Below are 5,776 nucleotides of genomic sequence, written 5' to 3'. Positions count from 1 at the left end.
AAAAAAATTATTACCTTCTTCCCATCTCTAAATGATACACACATAAACAATTTGTGAATGGACATGCTGTTATATACAAGTGTGCATGCCAGTTTCTTCTAAGCCTGTCCCTTTCCCTCCACAAAGCGATGCCCTTTTTTAAAGCTTCCCCTGGATCCCAGCTTGGGGGTGGGGGGGAGCTGGAGCGAAGAAGAACGTACTCCAGGGACTTATTCAGCCGTGAGGGTTGGTGCTATCTACTGTCAATCAGGCTGGGAGTGGGAGGATGAGCAGGAGGATTACCCAATCAGACGCTCAGCCAGAATTGAAGGGGTGGGCTCTGCTACTTATAAGGGTTTTTCTTCCTGAGAGTGGTTCTGTGCTGTGTTTCCGGTTTGGTGTCCATGAGAGTCCCTAATGGCTGTGCCAGGACTCTGGCACTCGTTCGTGCTGGGAGAACCACCGGGAGGAGGAGCCCGGACATCAGGGCACGAAAATGGTGAGTTTGTGGCAGCCTTGAGAACAGAGAGTGCAGCTGTTTAGGAGCTGTGGGAACTGGTGCGGCGGGACCAGGCATCCCAGCTCTCCTTGGCTAAGGCTGCAGACTGGGACTCTGCTTGGTGTCCTGAAGCTGGGAGTGACTTGGACCCTGTCCCGGCTCCCCGTCTGGCGTCGCAACCCGGAAAATCGCGGGGAATCCCACCTACTTGGCTTCCTGAGTGGAGCGAGCCTGAGAGCCTAAGGGAACTCGGCTCAGCCCTGCTTGATTTTACGTTCTAATAAACTCTGCCTTCAGTTCCTGCATTTCAACAATAAGCCCTGTTTTGTCCTTGTCTTCCAAGTACTCCCCAGCCTCCTGCTGGCGTTTGAACCCTGGAGTCCTTTACCACTGAACTCCATCTCCCACTCCTTTTTATTATCTTATTTTTGAGAAAGGGCCTAAGCTGCTAAATTGCTCAGGCCAAGTGAAAACTTGGAGGCTTCCTGCCTCAGCCTCCCGGAGTACAGAGATTACAGGCAGATACCACTGTGTCCCGATACAGGGCACATTTTAAGAATTTTCTTATTTCAACATTTCACGTCAGAGGAAAGCAGACAAGAAGCACTTGGTGCCTTGTTAGAAAATCTTTGTGCCTCTCCCTCTGTCTTCGCTCTGCAGACACCTTACCAGCTGTCTGGGTTGAGCTCCCCCATGGAATTTTACTGGGGATGTGTCCTCAGCCATTCACCTCAGTCTTTAAGGGGGTTTCAGGATTGTTTGACCTCAGAGGCTGATGCAGGTGCCCACAGCTGCCATGTCCCCACTCTTAGAGTGACTAGTGAACAACAGCCCCTGGTCCTTTCCTCCAGGAGCAGCCTGGATGCCCTGGAACAGGGTTCTGCAGTCTGATAAGTCTTCATCTAAATGCATCTGATGGGTTTCTGTCTCACCTACAGTGAACACAGGAGTGTAACCGTAGCTTTGTCATACTGATTTCCACTCTGTTGAACCTACACCCAGCACTGATTGTTAAACCCTAATATAATTTTGTTTTTAGCTTTCAAAGACTGTACTATTTTCCAAAATGCTGTAATAAACTTGTACAAGGGTTTTTGGTTTTGTATCCCTGACCTCTTCAACCTTAAAATGACAGCCATTCTTTCTTAACAGCTGTACCCAGTTGCAGAAGGTTTGTTATTTGGTGCATTCAGTTCCTAATGCAAGTTTCTTCTAATTCAGGCTATGGGCCCTTGCCTGGAACAGTGTGCAGGGATCTGAGGCCTTTAATCGCCTCAGTGCACTACCCTCAATGTTTGAGCCCTCCGAACACCATCAGAAACATTTGCTTATGATCTGCAGGGATTTCTACACTTCCCATGTCCTGTGCTGAGAAGTATAAGATGTCATCCCCGAAAAAAGGTGTTAAAATCGGTGTTGATAGTTAGTATGGCCCTTGCTTTAGTGATACTGGATGTTAACGTAAATTAAGTGCAGCCAGGTGGCTGCACTGAGGATGGCAATGTGTAATAGAGGGGTCACGCTCGGAGTGCTTGCCATCCTGGTCTTCTAAATATGTACTTCTTGTCATGACATACCATTTATTGCCATCATGTCTCTCAAGTAAAGGCTTTTTTTTTTTAAGGTTATTAATTTGAAAAAAAAGTAAATTAAGTGCAAATTATGGTCACAATCTTGAATGAAAAGGTAAAAGTGAGATAAAAGGAGGACTTGAGCAGGAGGAAGTGGAAAGACTTACTTATGTTGGAAGCTCTTCTCCAGTTAGATAGCACCTTGTGTAAGGTAGGATCTGTGCCCAGTGTGCCTCGGTATTTGTGTGCATGCTTTCTGAATTGCAGTGTAGAGAAGTTTCTTGACTCAGTTATGACTCAGCGGATCCTGAAATGCTATTAGGTGGTCATTCATTATGTCTGTTCATAGAGGGACAGTCCGTAACTGCCTGTTCTGCTGTATTTCCAACAGTATCCTCCCTTGACATCTATTCTTTCATGGTGCTTTGGTGAAAGCTAGGACTTCCCCCATCCTAACTGTGCACTCTGCCCCGGAGCTATGCCACCAGCTCTACCACCTGCCTTACGGTTGGGTTCCGGTCCTTGTTCTTTTAGAACCTAGGCTGCACGACAGGAGGTGAGCAGGTAGAACGAGCCAAGCTTCTTTTGTTTACAGCTACTCTCCAAGCACTCACATTACTCCCTGAGCTCTGCTTCTTGTCAGTGGCTGCACTGCATTCTCATAGGAACAATAACTGTCGTGTGAATTGCACATGATAGGTGTCAAGTTTATATGCACAAAACACCCCAAACTGGAAAGAATGATGTATAAGCCATTTATGAATCAGCCAGGTGAACTGACTTTCTCTGCACTAGAATATCAACTGCTTGAGAAAGAAATTAACATTGGCCTTAAAAGTTCTGTATGTTTGAAAGAACTCAGATCTTCCTACATTCTGGATTGAGGTCAAGGTAGAATACTCTGAGATTCCCACAAAAGTACTGAGAAGCCTGCCCCTATTTCCAGGCTCCTGTGCCTGCAAATCAGGGTTTTCTACAGTGAAATTACTTAGTGTATTGGATATAGCAACACCCTTTTGGGTCACTTGAAATGGTTTGAATTTAGACATCTTGCAGTCTTCTGTGCTCATAGGTGCAGCTTTTGCAGGAACCTGGGTCATGGGTGTGTGATATTCATCACTGGATTAGACCATTGATTTTTTTTTTTTTTTTTTTTTTTTTTTTTTTTTTTTTTTTTTTTTTTTTTTTTTTTTTTTGCGGAACCAGGGATTGAACTCAGGCCCTTGCACTTGCCAGGGAAGCACTTATTCCACTGAGCCATCTCCCAGGCCCCTAATATGATTTTTTTTTTTTTCCCCCGGAACCGGGGATTGAATTCAGGCCCTTGCATTTGCCAGGGAAGTGCTTATTCCACTGAACCATCTCCCCGGCCCCATTGATGGGTTTGTAGCTGGATGTAAAGTTAGGAGGTAAAGCCTGGTAGGAAGAGGTGGGTCACTGTGGGCTTGGCCTGGAACAGTTTGTATTGCCTCCTCCTCCTTTGATTTCTCTGCTTCCTGCTGTGCCATGAGCTGATTCTCCTCTGCAGTGCCGCTCCATCAACTATTGACTAAAAGCCCTACATACTGTGATCCAAAATAGGCTCAGGGATATAGCTCAGTGACGTAAGTGCCTGCCTAGGAAGTGCACGGTCCTGAGTTCTGTCCGTGGTACTACAAATAAAAATAAACCTTTCCTCCTTGTCTCGGTTACTCTTCTCTTATTGCTGGGACAAAGTACCTGACACCTAAAATTAAGGAAGGAAAGGTTTATTTATCTCACAGTTAGTGGAGGTTTCATTCCATACTCAGATGGTTCCAAGGCAGAGTGGCACGTGGCAGAGAGTGGCTGTTCATGGCAGCAGAACAGAGCAAAATGTCAGCAAAGAGCAAGAGCAAATGGAGGGGCTGGTGAGATGGCTCAGTAGTCTAAAGCACCTACTTAGAACAAGCTAAGCTAAGCAGGGCGCAGGGACCGCGGTTCAATCCCCCAGCACCACATGCCAGCCAACCCCGCCCCCTGGTGGGCTGGGCTGGCCACACCCACACCCACACCCACACACACACACACATAAATAAATAAATTTTTTTTTAAAAAAAAAGAGCAAATGGAAGGAGTAGCAGCAACAATGGCAACAGAGAGCAAGTTAGTCTCCCTTATGCTGTATTCAGGCTCCCTGCCCCAGGCTGGGTGTAGCACTCACACCCATAATCCCAGCAGCACTTACACCCATGAGCCTAACACTGGACAATGAATTAATCATAAACTCTAGATGACTGCATGAGGCTTTGGGGGAAAACTAGACACCAACCATAACACTCTAATTGTAGGTGTCACTTATTTTTCTAAGCAATGAAAATGTAATTAAGACATGTTTCTCATCTCCCTGATGGGGCCCTCTTTTTGAGAAAAACAAGGCTCACACAGATTCGGTATTATGATGAGTTGGGTGATTATTTGGTAATATGTTACAATGTAGTAATTATAAAGTGCAGAATAAATGTAATGCCCTTGAATCTTCCTGAACCACCTCTCCTCCATCCATTGCAAAGACTGTCTTCTACACATCTGTTCCTTGGTGTCATAAGCATTGGGACTGTTGGTTTAATCCCTTTATAATAAGTATTACTGTCTTTGATATCTTGAATATGTATAGGCCTTTCTTTTGCTCCTAAATATTCAGAACTTTTATATCCATATGATTCATCTGTTGATGTTTTTCTATTTTAATTTCTTGGTCTTCATTATTATAATGTTTAGTTTTATAACATACATTAATATCAATAATAGTTATTTTTACTCTTAAAATTTAGAAGTTTCTTGGTTGATTCTATATACAGTGAAACCTTGGTTTGTGAGCCTAACTTGTTCTGGAAACATGCTTGTCATCCAAAGCATGTGTGTATCAAAGCGATGTTCCCCATAAGAAATATTAGAAACTCAGATGATTCATTCCACATCTCCAAAATACTATCTACGTAACAGTGATTACAAAATGTAATATAATACAAATATAAAGAAAAATAAACTAACCTGCACTTTTCTTTGAAAACTTCTATGGCTGGTGTGAAGATGAGACTTAAAGGACTTTTGAGTAAGACAGCTTTCACTATCACTAACAGAGTCACTGTTATTTATTAGCTCAATGAAATCTTTTTCTTTTTGTGCAACTTTCATAAGAAACCTTTCCATAACACTAGCTTTTACCTCCTTTTGAGAATTTTGCAGAAATACGACATTTCACTGTAGTTAAACATTCATCACTCGTGTTGCTACAACCTTACTCAGCTGGTGCTTTTGTACAAAATTTTGCCCTATTTCTTACATTTACCCTATTTCACATCTCCCTGATCTCACTGGAAGTGAGGGTTTCTTTGGCCTTTTTGTCCTCTGCAGAAGAGAGGTCCTGCAGAACTCCTTGATTTCGGGAGTTGATCATCCACAATCCCACTCGTGAGACAGGGAGGGAGATCGAGAGGTGCGCCATTGCCTCAGCTGTGCACATGACGTTGCTGGCTCATCAAGGTAGAATTTATTAGAAATGTCTGCAGGACAACTTATGTGCAAACCAGTGTTTTACAATATGTCATTAATTTCCTGGATAACTTGTTTGTTTTGCTACCCTTTACTAAAAAAGAAAGCTTGGGGCTGGAGAGATGGCTCAGTGGTCTAAAGCACCTACTTGGAACAAGCTTGGCAAAGCCCAGGGACCACGGTTCGATCCCCCAGCACCACATGCCGGCCAGCC

The 5,776-nt window shown here is 44.0% G+C and overlaps 1 protein-coding gene across 1 annotated transcript in view; it reads left to right on the top strand.

The window, feature by feature from the left end:
- The first annotated feature begins 350 nt into the window (after positions 1-350).
- LOC101573574 (zinc finger protein 501-like) overlaps positions 351-5,776 on the top strand; it is a 22,695-nt gene continuing 17,269 nt past the window's right edge. Inside the window, 1 exon segment of the mRNA XM_023705926.1 lies at positions 351-478. Coding sequence (XP_023561694.1) covers positions 476-478 — 3 coding nt within the window. The 5' untranslated portion in view covers positions 351-475.

This window comes from Octodon degus, unplaced genomic scaffold (assembly GCF_000260255.1).
Source record: "Octodon degus isolate 3935 unplaced genomic scaffold, OctDeg1.0 scaffold00233, whole genome shotgun sequence".
Classification (NCBI taxonomy): Eukaryota; Metazoa; Chordata; class Mammalia; order Rodentia; family Octodontidae; genus Octodon; species Octodon degus.
This window is presented reverse-complemented; position numbering and strand designations above follow the sequence as displayed.